The sequence below is a fragment of the Lates calcarifer genome, linkage group LG15 (assembly GCF_001640805.2).
Source record: "Lates calcarifer isolate ASB-BC8 linkage group LG15, TLL_Latcal_v3, whole genome shotgun sequence".
NCBI lineage: Eukaryota > Metazoa > Chordata > Actinopteri > Centropomidae > Lates > Lates calcarifer.
In genome coordinates this window covers 9,517,513-9,533,221 of record NC_066847.1, presented here as the reverse complement: position 1 = coordinate 9,533,221, position 15,709 = coordinate 9,517,513, and the positions used below count along the sequence as shown (strand labels likewise).

At 42.9% G+C, this 15,709-nt stretch overlaps 1 protein-coding gene across 8 annotated transcripts in view; it reads left to right on the top strand.

The window, feature by feature from the left end:
* pou2f2a (POU class 2 homeobox 2a) overlaps positions 1 to 15,709 on the top strand; it is a 67,091-nt gene that overhangs the window by 43,049 nt on the left and 8,333 nt on the right. The window contains exons 1-14 of one of the 8 annotated variants that reach the window (XM_051076048.1): positions 2,263 to 2,420; positions 7,397 to 7,462; positions 7,598 to 7,632; positions 8,149 to 8,205; positions 9,021 to 9,140; positions 9,334 to 9,672; positions 10,009 to 10,135; positions 10,244 to 10,335; positions 10,496 to 10,645; positions 10,749 to 10,890; positions 11,008 to 11,156; positions 11,607 to 11,804; positions 11,958 to 12,187; positions 13,492 to 13,560. In XM_051076048.1, coding sequence (XP_050932005.1) covers positions 2,366 to 2,420; positions 7,397 to 7,462; positions 7,598 to 7,632; positions 8,149 to 8,205; positions 9,021 to 9,140; positions 9,334 to 9,672; positions 10,009 to 10,135; positions 10,244 to 10,335; positions 10,496 to 10,645; positions 10,749 to 10,890; positions 11,008 to 11,156; positions 11,607 to 11,804; positions 11,958 to 12,187; positions 13,492 to 13,560 — 1,829 coding nt within the window. In that variant the 5' untranslated portion in view covers positions 2,263 to 2,365. Of the gene's footprint in view, positions 1 to 2,262; positions 2,421 to 2,465; positions 2,714 to 7,396; positions 7,463 to 7,597; positions 7,633 to 8,148; positions 8,206 to 9,020; positions 9,141 to 9,333; positions 9,673 to 10,008; positions 10,136 to 10,243; positions 10,336 to 10,495; positions 10,646 to 10,748; positions 10,891 to 11,007; positions 11,157 to 11,606; positions 11,805 to 11,957; positions 12,188 to 13,491; positions 13,561 to 15,709 lie in introns of those variants that run through there. The other 7 variants (XM_051076050.1, XM_018672302.2, XM_051076047.1 and 4 more) reach the window with 7 other exon arrangements.

Sequence of the window (15,709 nt, the reverse complement as noted above, 5' to 3'; positions counted from 1 at the left end):
TTAGATTCACCAGCCAACTATCGAAGCTTCCCAAACAAATGCACATGTAGCAACACACACACTCATACAAAGATACACACTTTGGTAGTTACGTGGGTTTGAATAAAGGTCATGGCCAAAGCCAGGCTGCCCATACGACCTCTGACCCAGAGAAACACCCCCTCTCCAACACGCAGTCTGTCACTGTCCTTGGACAGGCCTGGCCCGGTCGGTTCACTCCTACACACATCCACGAACGCTCTCTCATTTGCCACTGAGTACTAAACAGGTAACAAACAAGTCTGTCTGTTCACACCCCGATGAAGGCCAAGACATCATTGCATAAATAATGTGGAAATATAGACTGACAAAACTGAAGATTTGTCTCTGTTTGGTGTGCAGCCTGCAGCTTAAGGAGCTGCGATATTAGTTACTTGTTTGATTGGCATCATGAAGAAAGAACTGGAGAAGTAAATTCAGCTACAGCTGCAATAATTATTTTCCTTAATGATTCATCTGTCAATTATTTTCTCAGTTAATAGTTCGTCTTTATAGTTTGTCCAGAAATAGTGCAAAACACCCGTCAGAATTTCCAGAGTCTACAGTGGCATCCTCAAATTCTTTAGTTTGAAAACCAGAGACATTTAGTTTACAATGATATATGACCAAGAGACGCAGTAAATCCTGACATCTGGTCTTTTTGCTTGAAAAATTACTGAAATGATTAATTGATTATTGAAATAGTTGCTGATTAATTTTCTTTTGATTGACTAACCAATAAATCAACGTCATCGTTTCAGCTCTAAATCCAGCTGTTTATTAAAAAAAATAACCTTATACATTATACATGTTAGTTTGTGAGAAAGCTCTAAGCTGAAAGTTTCTATCCTGATATTGTCCTCATGGTAAATATTTATTAGTATGAGTCAGTACATCAGTATTTGTGTGTGTTTGAGGACAGATTTAAAAAAAAAAAAGATGTCTCTGTATAATAGAGAGAACCTCCAGTACAGTGCCGTATGTACTTCTTCGTGAGCGTCTATCCAGCAGTACATTGGGCTGTTGTAAATCACCACATAAAGTATTTATAAGGTTAAACTTGGGAACTCTGCTGCCGTTAGCTTTTGAATTAGTGAACTCGGACCAAGGGAGAAGGAAAGGGGGAGGGAGGGGTGTTCAGCCTTGTGTCCTCTTCTCTTCCAGGGACAGAGCCAGAGATTAGAGAATCAAGAGTGCCACCTTGTGGTCATCTCAACGTACTGTCGCAGCAGAACGTCGACACGTTAAGATTTGAAAATACAGGCATTATTTCTGCTGAAACATGCTGTTTTGCTTCCTCGATGTCATTTGGCCGACTTTAGATTTTCACTTATTTGCAGCTTCTTAGTCTGTTAATCCTGGTGGGTGGTGCTGATAGTGGGTCATATCTAGTTTATCTGCAATGTTCCACTTTCGTGCCACATTTATCCGTCACATGTAGAGATTCATGTGGGTTTCTGCAGTGTTATCACTGTGTGCAGCCCACAGTGTGGGATGGTCAGTGGTACAGTGAGTATTGTGACAGAGTTTTTCCTTCCGCTTGGGGTAGACCAGAGCTGTGGCTGGTAGACGTAGCTGAGGATGTCACATCTTCTCCTGTTGGCGCCGTTCCTTCCTCAACAGACCACCACAAGCCCACTCATGTACTCTCTAGTAGCTACCCCACATACACAGATATGACCGAGGAGAGATGGCCATGACTCATGACAGACTAAAACAAGGCTACAAGCACCTGTTAAAATAGCTTAGCACTGAGGAAAAACTCTGATCAGTTGTGCTTTGGAGAGGTTTTGAAGGCACACTGGGTCATATATCATACAAGTGTATCACACGCTCTTCGGTCAGAATGTCAAGCCTGCTGTTTTTCTCTTGCGTGAGTGAGTGAGTGAGCGTGTGTGTGAGTGGCTGTTTCCAGCCGCGCCATCACTTTCCATCGGTACCCATCATCCCCCTCTTTTTTCACCTCGTGTATCTCTTCGATCTCCTCGCTCACTCACTCTCTCCCACTCTCTTAACCTCATGCGTGTCCCCCTTTCTTTCTTTCTCTTTTTTTTTCTTTTGTGTTTTATTTCTCTCTCCTGTGTGCCGAGTTCCTACTCTTTTGAGGCTTACTTCCTGTTGTGTTGCAGGATGTGGCGGGGGGTGAGGAGGGGGGGGGGGGTGGGGCCAAGGGGCGTGGACTGTCATGTATGTGAGAGAGAGAGAGAGAGAGAGAGAGGGAGAGAGTGATTCTCTCAACCATATGATTTAATACACTCCTCCTTTTTGGTTAGACAGTCAGAGTGAGGGAGAGTGAGAGTTTTTCTTTACGTAGCGCGCACACACACTCTCACACACAGACACAGATATGACCAAGACAGCAGCAATAGCATCAAAGGACTTCTCCAGTATGTGGTTGCCAGGTGAGTGACTGTCTGTGCAGCCCTCTCTCTCTGCTGGCCTTCATTTACCAAGACCAATTAAGCTTTGCGTGAGGCAGAGGGAACTGTGTGTGAGTGTGTGTGAGTGTGTGTGAGTGTGAGTGTGTGAGAGAGGAAGAGAACTGTGTCTACGCTGTTGATTAATGCCACTGGGTCTAACAAGCTCAGCTAATTAGAGAACATCAAAGAGCGAGAGGTGGCGCGAAGAGAAAGATGGGGATGGATGGAGGGATGATGGATAGATGGGTGGACGTCTGTTGCAGGCAGAGGGAAAGGTCAGACACCTCGCCAGCCCATCGCATGCCTCTGTGTGTGTGTGTGTGTGTGTGTGTGTGTGTGTGTGTGTGTGTGTGTGTGTGTTTATACTGAATACTGAATGCTAAAAAAAGCTTGAGGGAATACAGTGAAAGAAAAAGTTTTTTGAAATGTCTTTTTGAAACAAACCGGTAAAGAGAAATCAGTGTTGCAGCTGGTGTGTCTCACCAGTGTTTTTCTGTGCTGTGATTATTTTTCTGAGATCACAAAACACCCCTTCTTTTTATTGCCAAGCACTGCCGCACTGACACATTAGTGTTCAGTTTATAGATATTAAGCTGATAAGGTTTCTTCTGGTGCAACTTTGAAACTTGTGTAAACTTTCTGTTTGTGTGTGTGTCTCTCTCTTTCTCTCTCTCTCTCTCTCTCTCTCTCTCTCTCTCTATCTCTGCGTCTGTGTGTGTGTACGTGTGTGAGGTGTGGGTGTTGTACTGTTTTTTAAATTTCAATTTCTGTCAGTGAATTTAAAACACATTTTAAAGCAATCAGATACAGACAATTGCCTCTTTTTTTTTGAAAAAGACAGATGATTAAAAGGGGAAATGCCTAAACATAATTGTCACTCTCACAATTTAAAAAACGAAATGAAAACACAGCAGAAGCCCCACGGCCTTGTTTTGATGGTCAGCTCAGCTCAGGCTGTGAGAAGTGGCAGACACAGTCTCAGGTGATGGGCGACAAGTCTCAGAGAAAAGCACAGCACTGTTAGCTGACTCACCAATTACCAGAATTCAAAATTTAAATGTCAGTTAGCTCACATCTCTCAGCATTTGTGTCTAATATGATTTCTAAAAAATTACAAGTCTCTGTTACAGTATATGTTGTTTATCAACGAGTGATTCATGGCTCAAAAATCAGCGAGTCACTTCTTAACTTGATGTGGTCACCGCTGTGACCTTCTGTGAGTTACTCTGACCAGGGTGACACATCTGATCATAAACTGCAGCGAAGGAGAACACACCACATTGCATAACAATGCAGTTAAAAGCATAATAGTTTAGGCTGTTAATGCAAAAATAGGAAAACTAAAAATATGAATTTTGCTTTGTAGAAACATTTAATTTTACATGCTGCTGTCTGAGCTGTCTTAAAGTTCAGCTGTTTCATTAATTTATGCCAGAATTAAAAGAGACTAAATGAACAATATAAAGAGCTGGCTATGTCTACAGAGTGGCATTTCCATAATTTTAATTAATGGTATGATCAAAATGGTCTCATATCCTAACAATTGTATTCATCTGCTCAAAGTGCATCAAGTGCAATAAGTGAAAACGATAAGTGAAAAATTAACATATTTCTGCACATAGCTGAAACTGTTAGAGAGGTTCTCACTGGCAGAGACTTATATTTGAGGGATTAGTATATTAGCACATAATCTAATCATGTGATGTATTCTTTTAAATTGCTTTGTGGTCAGCGACATTTGCTTTTATTCATAATGTGTTGTATGAAAATATTTATGAATATTTAGCATTTTAAGTCATGAGTCATTTTTGTGTGTGGTAGGTAAAACTGAGAGCCAAAAATTTATATTCAATAAAACAACATCAGTGGCACAGACTGTAATAAAATGTCACAGCCTTGATGGTCAGCCTGCCGCTGCTGTGACATCTCAGATTTTCCTTTAGCTTCTCACTTTATTGTTAGATTTTCCCTTTCAGTTCTCTGAATTGTTCTGAAATCCTGCCTTCATCTTCTCATTTTTTGATTTGCTTCATTTGTTCAGCTTTTTACTTTATTCTCAAATTCTGACTTCAGCTTATTACTCTGTCCTCATGGAGATGTGCAGTCGACTCTTTGATGCCTCAGTTTTTAAATGGAAAATATCTCTTTGCAATCAAAAATCGGCACATCTCAGTGCTGCTTGGTTTTTGAAATCCTGTAGTTAGTTGGTTGCGATGACTCCAGTTCCCAGACACCCCCCTTGGCGCTGGGGTTGTGTCCTGAATCAGGAAGTGGGGTGAGGGGGTGGTGGGGTGGGGGGGTTCGGGTTGGTTGCATTGGAGTTTCATCTCAGCCGAAATACCCAGAGGAGAATAACAGAAACAGTCCAGACTGAGCACAGACACTGTTGTTCCTTGTTCCTTTCTATTGCATCATTTATTCATGACACAGGATTATACAGCATTAAATTTGCTCTGTTTAAGATACAGTGAGAGTGGTGTAACTCACTATTCTCAGTGGGTGAAAGATAAACCCTGAGCTTTGCTGTAAGATTAGCATACGCTGTAACAGCTTAATGATGGATGAAAGAGACGTAGTAATTAAACTTTGTTTCTTGTTTAAAAAAGTTTCCTAACACTATAGTAAATGTAGTTTGTACACCATGTAAAAAGATAAAACAAGGAGCTACTGTTGAAGATAGAGCCTCTTATTCTCTTGCTCTTACATTTAGAAATGTAACTCTGCTCTGTGTCAAGTAAAATTAGCTGTGTGTTTGTGTGTGTGCAGCAATGTGTTGTAAAAGAGAGGGAGGTTTTAAAAAAGATAGAGTGAAAGAGAGTGAGAGAAAGAGAGAGAGAGAGCAAGCTAATATTAATAGCCTCACTGACAGTAAGTGTTGGGTTTAGCACTCCGCGTTCAACCCGGTACAAGGGGAAGTCGGGAGGGGAAGTGAGAAAAAGACGCAGCATCTTGATATACTGTCCCACCACTGTATTACTGACCACATTATCCACCATGCTACTGTCTGTAGGCCATTTTGAATCATGAATCAAATCACACCTTCTCTCATGAACTGCCAGTACAGTGCAAGCAAATTTTACATTACAGCTTGTTTTATGAGCTGGACAATCATTTTATATGGAGGACTTGGCTTTAGTGTTGTACTGTGCGTGTACAGAGCACAGGATAGTCCAGAGTAAAAACAACTGACATTTCCAGTATATTATTAAATGTGTGGTGCGTTATGAGGTGTCAGTTTTCTACTAAAGTTCTTAATGTATGCATGTGCAGACTCAGTGGTTTCTCACCAGAAATTGAGCAACATGGGACAATTTTTAGGTTTCACTAACAGACATTTCATATGGTACTAAAAAAAAACACAGGAGCTGTAAGTTATGTTGGAATAACCACAAATTGAAGCTAATAATAGATGTGACCAGATGTTTGCATCCACATGTTGGGTGACCGAATTAGCTTTTTGCAGAAGTCCATTTATTTGAGGGAAATCCTGCGGTCAGTGTGAGTGTGTGTGTTCCTCCAGCTCAGGGTGTTATAACCCCGGGCTGGGGCACACACACACACACAGACACACACAGAGTGGAGCTTTTTGAGCTGATCGCCACTTCCCCCTAAAGACACAGTATGTACCAAAGTGAATTGTTCTCACATCTGTTTCGCTGAAACAAACGTGTCTCTGCCTCTGAATGTGCCTCTCATCAGGGAGTGGCTCACTTTATCTATATACTCCTGTCTTTATAGAGGCCGCACTGGACTGATGGTTTGGTTATTTAAAACTGGCATCAGGTCAGTGGCGGTCAGTGGACCAGGTTTGTCGTCTTCTCCATGTATCACTGCTGCCCCCCAATGGCGAAAACCATGTCTGACCATTTGCATTTGAGAGTCAGGCGAGAGTATTTTATTTTCTATATTTAGTTTGTCACATTGATAAAAGCGCAGCAATAAAGTGATGGGAAACATTAGCAGCTGACAGCGCTCTCTCATCTGCAACATGAGAAACAACAGGATGAAGAGAGGACAAGCAAAGAGGAGAGGAGGGGGTGAAAGGGGAGAGAGAGGAAAAGGAGGAGGGAGACTGAGAGTTTATTATGCAGGTGGCAGATATAATTAGTTGGTCGTTGGGGAGATTTGCATGTTTTCACAAAAGGGAAGTAGCTGTGTGTGTGTGCGTGTGTGTTTGTCAGGGAGAGAGAGAACAAGAGAGAAAAAAAGTTTCAAATGGACACAACAAAAAGTTGTCTTACAGTTTGTGGTTTCAGACAAATAAAAAGGCTTATATAGTGAGATAATACTGGTGTGTGCTTAACAAAAACAAAACTACTACACACACACAAATATATAGACATACACAACCCACACACACATACACACAGTTTCGCAAAACTCTTCTCAAATCACTCTTATTCCCATCGTTCCTACACTCTCCTCTGCCAAAACAATAGACCTTTATTGTTAAACAGAATTAAAGACTTAAATTTCTTGCTTGCCTCCATTCACTGCCGTTGCCATAGGGACTGTCCCAAAACAGTATCAACCAGGAAGTGATGTGGTCTTTGTAGTGAATGACACACAGCATGAGCCACAATACAAGACATTTTTAGTGCAGAACTCCCACGTAAACACCTTGAGATAAATTTAGAACAAGCAAACACCTTGGGTCAACCTACTCTATGTCAAACCACTAATTGGAAAGAGTGAATGACTGTGGGCTGCATTCAAACTCTGAATGATTCAGCCACATTGTTTGGTGTACAGTGTGTAGGCTGGCTCTGTGACCTGAAAACACTTAACCTATCTAAGATCAACACCCTGGGCATCCTCTTTCCTCTCCCGTCATTCAGATTCTGATCACCTGCTTGGGTAAATGTTGAATATTCTGTTTAGGTCTGCTCTTTTCTTTGTCTGACACAGATTTAAGAATCTATCTGACTGTTGTTTATCTGTGCGTCTTCCTGTTACAGATATCAGGATGTCAAAGCCAGTAGAGGTCGAGAAAGTAGGGGCTGACTCACCGTTGGAGGGCACAGGTAAGGTGCAAATGAACATATCCACACGTGGGTAATATAAAAATGTCCTTGCCTGATGCTGTATGTGTCATAGTGTGTGCATTTGTGCTCTGACACGTGATCAATTTCTAATTTTTTCCTTTCCCTCCCACGCAGATTCTGAGCGGAATGGACCTGAATCAAATCACCAGGTACATCTGAGTCCTGTGATTATTATGCTGATCTCCCACCTCTTTCACCTACATAACAATCTGATAACAATCAGATGTCAATTATTTTGGAAGTAATGCTGCAGTCTGAACGATTTCAGAAATTCGTGAGAAAATGAAAATCTCAATTTTCCAGAGACCAAGGGAACGTCATCAGATAGCTTGTTTTGTCCAATAAACTGTCAAAAACTCAAAGATAATTCAGTTAGCAGTTAGCAGTGAGATCAAACAGAGAAAAGCAGTAAATCCTCACATTTGAACTGCTGGAGACAGTGAATTTTTAGCATTTTCTATTTTAAAAAAATCTGTAAAGTAATTGATCAAAACTATCAAAATTATTTTATAGTTGTATTTATTGTTATATTTTTTTAGTTTTATTTTATAGTATTTTTTGTTGATAAATCATCTATTTTTATTAGCAAATAAAAGATAATGCCTTTAAAGTCATGTTTGGCAGTAATTTCTGATGTGAAGTCATGTCTGTTTCTTCTCCCCCAGGCTCAGTCAATGAAAGTTAATCCCTTTCCCCTGTCACCAACGCTGAGCAGCAGCAAGGTGAGTGTGTATGTGTGCGTGTGTGTGTGTGTGTGTGTGTGTGTGTGTGTGTGTGTGTGTGTGTGTGTGTGTGTGGCTGGGCCTATGTTTGTGCATCTTTTGTGTCTTAACGTCACACAGTAGGTTTATTGACAGTATAGCTGCCTAGGCTTTGTGCTCATTTCTATGCACTGAATTGCTCTTTTGTCGTGTTCGACGTTGAGGTTCATAATGTGTCGACTCTCTACCCAGTCTCAAATGTAAACACGTTCACTAAGAGCAGAGAATATGATGGCACTCTCCCCTTCACAAAGAACATTCAGAGTTGAAATAAATCTATAATGCTACAACTCACCAAAAGGTGAAATCCTCCTCATTTGCATACCACAGGAGATAGGCAAATCAGTAAGCTGGAGGAGTCCCCTCTCTGCCCCCACCCCCCACTGCCAGTTCAAACATGCCTGATCCTGGGAATAAAGATCATCCCTTTGTGCAAGGGAAGGAGAGGCAAGAGGGCTCTCGTCCCAAGACATGTGTCTGATCAGCTTATGAGAATTACTCGAAATTACACATATAATTTAAATAGCTAACACTGCCTATCATGGCCTTAAACAGCCAGGTAAGCCAGTGTAGTTGTATGTCTCTAACTGGCCCTTTTAACCTCTTCTAAGTTCTGGGAAGGATGGGTTTAAGTTTTATGTTACTGATATTTGTCTTTTTAATGCAGTCATGTCAAGTTTGATTTAGGATTTATGTTTTGGATACATGTTGGTGTTTTGGTTTTTTTAATTAATAATCTTCTACATTTTCCCCTCTCTTTCCTGTCTTCCTCACAGAATAAGATGGAGGAGTGTGGTGAGATGTCCCCGGCCCTTCCTCCCTCTCATGGCCCGACCCCCTCACAGACAGCCCTGCAACATACACAGCTCATGCTGACCGGCTCCCAACTAGCAGGGGTAAGACAGATTTATGATGTATGCGCACAGACACACACACTTTGCTTTGCTTTTACCTTGCTTGCTTCTCTTTGTGCCTCTTTCTGAACACTTTGTCTCCTTCTTTGTTTTCCTCCTGTCTATTCTCTTTTCTCCTATGTTACCTCTCCTCTCCTCTCCTCTTCCTCTTCCTCTTTCTCTTTCTCCTCGCCAGTTGACAGCTCTGTTGCCAGCACAGCAGCAGTTGTTGCTGCAGCAGGCTCAGGCGCAGCTCCTTGCTGCGGCCGTGCAGCAGTCCAATGCAGCCCACGCCGCTCACGCTGCCCACGCAGCTGCTCAAGCCAATCAGCAAGCTCAGGCAGCCGCAGCAGCAAATCAGCAAGCCCAGCAGCAGCAGCAGCAGCAGCAGCAGCAGCAGGTGGGACAAACGGGTCAGCAGGCTCAGTCGCAGTCCCAGGGACAGAGCACACAGGAACAGACAGGCCAAAGTGTCCCTGTCCCACCTCCTCCGCCCCAGCTCACCCTGTCCCAGCCAATCCAGCTCACCGCCCAGGTACTGACTGCCAATCAAAGCCACTTCCTGATGAGCGGGTTGATTTAGGAAACAGTATCAAGCCACGGAACAATTCATCTTGCATATGTGTCATACATGTCATGATTCACAGTTTCCACCTTGCATGAAGAAACACATTTTCCCCTTCTTCTTCTTCTTCTTCAACGTTGTTCAATAACATAGTTTTTCCTCTTACTACTATATTTTCTGCTCCTCTCCTCAGGTGGAGGTAGATAACATACTGACATTTCACATTTTTTTGTGACTTGTGACTTTATCTGTCCTTGAGAGTTCATTTGGAGTTATGAACACATACATTCTCTCTTGACTGCACAGGACATCCAGCAGTTGCTGCAGCTTCAACAGTTGGTGTTGGTGCCTGGCCACCCGCTCCCATCTCCTGCCCAGTTCCTTCTCCCACAGGCGCAGCAGTCCCAGCAAGGTGGGGACGCTTCATTCATGAGTAATTTTTTTATGTTTTTGGCAGAAGTCAATCATAGAGATTAACATAAATGTCATAAATGTATTTATAATGTGCTTTTTTTTTCCTTTCTTTTTTTTTTTTGCTCAGGACTCCTATCGACACCAAATCTTATTCCGCTACCTCAGCAAAACCAAGGGAGCCTGCTGTCTGCTCCAACCAGAATGGGACTTCAAGCACAGGTATCAGGAAACTTTCAAGCTTTAGTCAGTGGAAAAGGACAACCCCGTCCCCACACTAGTAATAAGAAAACACCTCCTTCTCTCCTGCCCCTTTTCTCTCTCCCTCCCTCTCCCACTCTCATTCTCACTTTCATTCCTCTAACATTGTTACGTGCTGCAGCGAGACAAGAGTGTGGAGGTGAGCGGTGGCGGAGGTGTGACCACGATGCCCTCAGTGACCTCTCACTCCGAGGAGCCCAGTGACCTGGAGGAGCTGGAGCAATTCGCCCGCACTTTCAAACAGAGACGCATCAAACTGGGCTTCACACAGGTACGGAGAGACACTCGCAGGTTGCAGCATCGGTGATTTCCTAGTCACTGATGGGTTTTGACTTGTCTTGTCTAAATCATTCATTCTCTTATCACTCTACCAGGGAGATGTAGGCTTGGCCATGGGGAAGCTGTACGGCAATGACTTCAGCCAGACAACCATCTCCCGCTTTGAGGCCCTCAATTTGAGCTTTAAGAACATGTGCAAGCTGAAGCCACTGCTGGAGAAGTGGCTCAATGATGCAGGTGAGCTCTCATTAGAACAACAGCACTCTAGATTTAGACTAGTATTGTATGCGTTTAAAGTCCCTAAATAAGGAGTATGAAAATTATAATTAGTCTGTCATTGTTTTCCTCCTTCAGAGACCATGTCTATAGACAGTACCCTGCCTAGCCCCAGCTCCTTGTCCTCTCCCTCTCTGGGCTTCGACGGGGTCCCTGGTCGCCGCAGAAAGAAGAGAACCAGCATTGAGACGAATGTACGCGTGGCCCTGGAGCGCTCATTCATGACGGTAAAATAATTAACCTTATAATTTGATTTTAAAAATTAAGAAATTGTTTGGGGTTTTTTTTTTTTTTTGGAAAGGGTAATCCCTCCTTTCTTCAGTTGATTGATTTTTACCCGGCCCCAAGAACAAAACTTATTTGCGAATTCATTTAATAACTGACCCTGAACCTGCGCGATAGAGTTTTCATGGAGTCACTATATGTAAATAAAACCCAGTGTGTGTGTATTCTTATCAGCACTGTACATGACTGAGTTGCCAACATTATAGTTATTCAGTAACAGGAAATGCTTGAGGTTTCATTATACCTGACAGTAATTTGTTGAATTATTATTTGTCTGCAAACAATTTAAATGTCACATTGTGTTAATAAAAATGATTGAATGAATGACTCATGCAGCTGAAATATAAAACTGCTGACATAACTTAAGTTCCCGTCTCCCTCTCCTCCTGCAGAACCAGAAGCCTACCTCAGAGGAGATCCTGTTGATCGCCGAGCAGCTCAACATGGAGAAGGAGGTGATCCGGGTCTGGTTCTGCAACCGCCGGCAGAAAGAGAAGCGCATCAATCCCACCAGTGCCACCCCTCCCCTGCCCAACCAGCCCCCCACTGCCCCACCAACGCACAAACCGCCCTGCTACAGCCCTCACATGGTGAATATCCAACCTTATGATACACTTACACACCCCACATCGCCTCTTCTGTGTGTGTGTTTTAATGAATCACTGGGAATAAAAACGGTGGTGGTTTTCAGCCATGTGTAGTTCTCAGAAACCTGTCTCTCGGTCTCTCTGTCTCTCTGCCAGATGTCCAGCCAGCTGTCGCAGGCCGTGACCAGTCTCAGCAGCACAACAGTGTCTACCATGTCCTCCGTCTGCCCCCTGACTTCCAGCCTCACCTCCACCCACCCCTCCCTCAGCTCAACCCACCCCTCTCTCAGCTCCGCACCCTCCCCGGTGACCCCTCCTCCTCCTCCTCCCCGCAGCACGGCCAGCCCAGCCACTCCCAGCCACAGCACACTCAATCTTAACACAGGGTAAGACATTCTCGACACGACACCTGGGAATCCTCAGTCAGTTACTTCACAGCTGTGACGGTGAGGGCGAATTTAGGCTTTTAAAGCGCTGGTTCACCCAGATTATTAAACCACCTTTGGATATATCTAGTCATTCTGATATCTGGGGGTTTATGTGGCCTGGGTTTAAGATATATGTCTCTGAAGGGGCCGATAAGCTTCAGCAGAAGTGCTTGTCAGATGGCCAGACAGCTTCTGAAACCCCCTCCATATGCACTTTTCTGACGTCAGAAATGGTGTGGCTGAATTTCTGTAACTTTCCGAAAAACAACAGTATGACACTCACGCCCACTTCGTGCAGCTAATGGCCAGGTGTGTGGAGGTGAGAAAAATGTCTGGTTTTGAATTTTCCCTTAAGCCCTATTTCTCCATTCTTTACACAACTACAACAGTACGAACGCCCTCCAGGGGAGGACGCCTGAAAACATGTAGCGTTGTTGCCCTTCCCTCTGAGGGCCGACTTTTCACACTGTTTTCAAGTGTGGCCTTATGGAAACAACTAAACACACACAAGTCTTTCAATGTAGTCGGACAACATGCCATACAAACTAATTGTCTGCATCAAGCATAACCTGGCCCTGAGCTCTCTGCCTCAATACAGTGAAGGTGTTACCACTCACTTACTACTGTGCTACTACTTTCTACTGATGTTAAAACTTAACATTGTGTTCTAGAAATTAGTAACTCATAGACAGTTTCTGTTTCAATGTTGTGGGCACCACCATTCTTCCCCAGTGTATTGAGTTAGCAGCAAATCTCAGATTGATGGTTACCGAGAGACAGATGCTGGAAAACCTGAACAAACAGTATCGCTACATGTGAAAAAGTAGTTTTTTTGTAATTTGGGTGAACTGGCCTTTTAAGTATTAGGACTATGTTTGTGTTTTGTCTGAGTTACAATATTTTGATTTTAAAACAATCTCAGTTCCTTCATCCTTGGCAGCCACCGCAATTGAATAAATTTAGGCAAAACATCTAAACACACATTACACACACTCCACTATACACAACCACACATTTCCATAACCATGCTCACCGTGAATACTGCGCTGTGCCATGCTCGGTTCACCTGCAGTTTGTAGTTAAATGGTTGTCACTGTACACATATGCACACACACACACAGAGATTATTTGTGCACATACACACACACACTGATATCCCAGCAATGTCATTGGGTGTCACTGCTTCCCCTGTGCAGCAGTGTATTCTAACCCCCCCCCCTCCTGTGTGTGTTTGTGTATGTGTGTGGTTCTTTTGTTCACAGCTTATGGCGTATGGGTAAAAAGAACGGTGACGTGTCTAACTACATCACCGATTTCGCTGCAAACTTGAGGTGAATACGACAGAGACACACACGTTCAGATAAACAGTATTAAATCATTTCTATCTTGTGTTATGAATGCATACTTGATGAGAGTTTTATAACGGTTTTCAATATGATCTGTTTCTTTCCGCATGTCTAACCTCTTTGTTTATTACATTGTTTACATCTGTACAGCAAACTGCTCCTTATCTATGCAGGGCTGAACTTGCCCTCTGTTTGTCTTTGCTGCTGCTTTTTTCTTCTCACCTTTTCTCCTCTGCCTGTCTGTGTTCGTATATATGCTTGCACATGTATGGTGCTGCGTATATATGTGTGTGTGTGTGTGTGTGTGTGTGTGTGTGTGACACAACAGGAACACTGTGATGGGCGTTAACACAGGGATGAACCAAGCCCTCCTCGGTAACAATCCCCTGGCCACTATCCAAGGTGTGTGTGAGAGAGAAAGACACTGAAAGGCAAATGGGTTTAACAGCACCACTGACAAACTGAATACACAGTGATGTAGAGGTCAAGGGTGAGGAAAAAAAACGTAGGGTCACAGGATGAATTAAAAACACCCAGAGCTGAGTTTTTGTGTTGTACAGGCAGGTAATAACATTTTCCTCCTCTCATGCGCCTACACAGACATTTGCCTCTCATACACTCCTACATGTATATAAATACGTAAACTCAGACATATACTGTACATGACACATCCCCTCTCACACACCTTCCTACACTTGACAACTGCACAAGAATATCACAAGTAAAAAAAAAAAAAATGCGTACAGTCCCTCAGAGGTGACCAACCAAACAGTCCCGACCACCGTCAGCAGAGCTCATTTTTGACCATTCTTTGTGCTGTGAGGATGAGATGGGGGGAGAGAGACGTATTAAAAAGAGAAGTGTGATGGTGAGTAATACAGTTACGCATGGTAGGTGAATCAAATCGCGCTGGTAGACTTGCTGACTGGAGACACAGATGAATAGGCAGCTGAGCGTGTTTGCTCATCCACAGTATGAAGCAGCTGAGACGGAGGGGCCATAGATTTATTTCATATATGTCGCCATTGACGTCCATGAATCCATCCCATCAAGTGTCTGTGAGTGTGTGTGTGTGTGTGTGTGTGTGTGTGTGTGTGTGTGTGTGTGTGTGTGTGCGTGTGACAGCGGTTACGTTGTTGTGTGGGCTGTGTTTTTGTGTCTGTGCTGTCTCACTCATCTTTTCATTTCTTCATCATTAGTCAAATATGTTGTTTATCAAAAAAGGGACAAGTCACTAAAAGATTTGTACACCTGCTTTGGCAGAAGTTCTTTGTGGTTCATTGAGCTGTTATCTTACGTTTTCTGTAATTATGTGCAGCTAAAATGGATTTAATATCATGAAACCTTCAAACCTTTAACAGTAAATGTCAGGTTTTAGTGTCAGACCTTCAGAATCACAGAGCAAGAGCTGCATTTTGGTCTCACCATTTCACACCACTTTGCTGCTCAGCAGTCATACACCAAGAAATCGATCTGAGGAGGCAGAAATAACAGTTTCTCCACCAAAAGTAGCCTCAACAGACTATAATGCACCCACCAGACGTTTTGCACTTTGAATAGTATGGGTGCCTAGTGCTTTTTCTCTGCTGAAAAAAAAAAAACTGTTTTGCGGTTGCTATGCAGTCACAAAGATTATCAAGCTGCATTCACACATACCATTTTGATACTGAAAGAAGCTCTGCATGGAGCGTGTTTATAAAGTGGAAAAACAGCCAGTCATCAACCTTGTTTCCATAACAACAGTCCACTCATGTCAGCTTACCTTTTTGCTGTGTATCTGATTCCACAAGATTGGAACATTAAATCATTACAACAATCTTTTATCTCTTCTGGCACTGTGTATGTCGGATGTCAACTTTTATGTTTTTGGGAAAGGTCAGATGTTTCACAGGTGTCACTCAAGTGATTCTCTCCTAGAAAAACAGACAGGTACATGCAGAACTTTTTTTTTACAGAATCACAAGTTGTGGCCACTCCCTGTGCTTTCCATGTAAGCAGTGACAGTTATTCTCCACCTACCTCTACTGAAAACAACAGGTTTGGGCACCACTCAGCTCTGTGCTGTAGGAAATAATAGATTTATGAGGATGGTTGACAGAAAGTTGCCAGCAAAATACTTAATTAAAACACTTTG